We start from the raw sequence: 556 nt of genomic DNA, 5'->3' as shown, positions 1-556 counted from the left end.
TCAAAAACCTACCAACAAAGGTGTTTTACGGGCTTCCGTTCTTAGTCGATCTCAACCTGAGCTTTAATAAGCTTAGGGGCTGGAACGACGAAGCCTTCTCCTACGTGAACATGCTTCTCCATCTCAACATCAGCAACAACGCGATAAAGGAGCTCACCCCGGCCTCGTTCAAAAGGTTAAACTCCCTGATCAAGCTGAACCTTGACGGCAACCACCTAGAGAACTTGGAAAAGGACAGCTTCATCGGCCTGCCGCGTCTGGACCACCTCAGCGTCAACAACAACAAGCTTCAAGAAATCGACAGCTACACCTTCGATGCCACTCGCAAGATCAAGGTCTTGCTATTGGAAAACAACGAAATTTCCATCTTCGGCCCCGAAGTCTTCCACAACTTGGGCAAGGTCGAGTTTTTCACCTGCAATCGCAACAGCACCCCCAAACTCGAACTCGATACCTTCAAAGGCTTCTCGGGGGTAACCACTTTACACCTGACCAACATGAACATCGAAACCTTAGATGAAGATTGGTGTTCCGGTTTGTATTCCGTCACCGATCT

At 48.7% G+C, this 556-nt stretch overlaps 1 protein-coding gene across 1 annotated transcript in view; it reads left to right on the top strand.

Annotated features, from left to right (window-relative positions):
* The first annotated feature begins 6 nt into the window (after positions 1-6).
* Positions 7-556, top strand: part of LOC116161429 (protein artichoke-like) — a 6,311-nt gene continuing 5,761 nt past the window's right edge. Inside the window, exon 1 of the mRNA XM_031474765.1 lies at positions 7-555. Coding sequence (XP_031330625.1) covers positions 111-555 — 445 coding nt within the window. The 5' untranslated portion in view covers positions 7-110. The remainder of the gene's footprint in view (position 556) is intronic.

Source organism: Photinus pyralis, unplaced genomic scaffold (genome assembly GCF_008802855.1).
Source record: "Photinus pyralis isolate 1611_PpyrPB1 unplaced genomic scaffold, Ppyr1.3 Ppyr1.4_LG10, whole genome shotgun sequence".
Lineage (NCBI taxonomy): Eukaryota > Metazoa > Arthropoda > Insecta > Coleoptera > Lampyridae > Photinus > Photinus pyralis.
The sequence above is the reverse complement of the archived record's forward strand: the minus strand, read 5'-3'. Positions and strand labels throughout refer to the sequence as shown.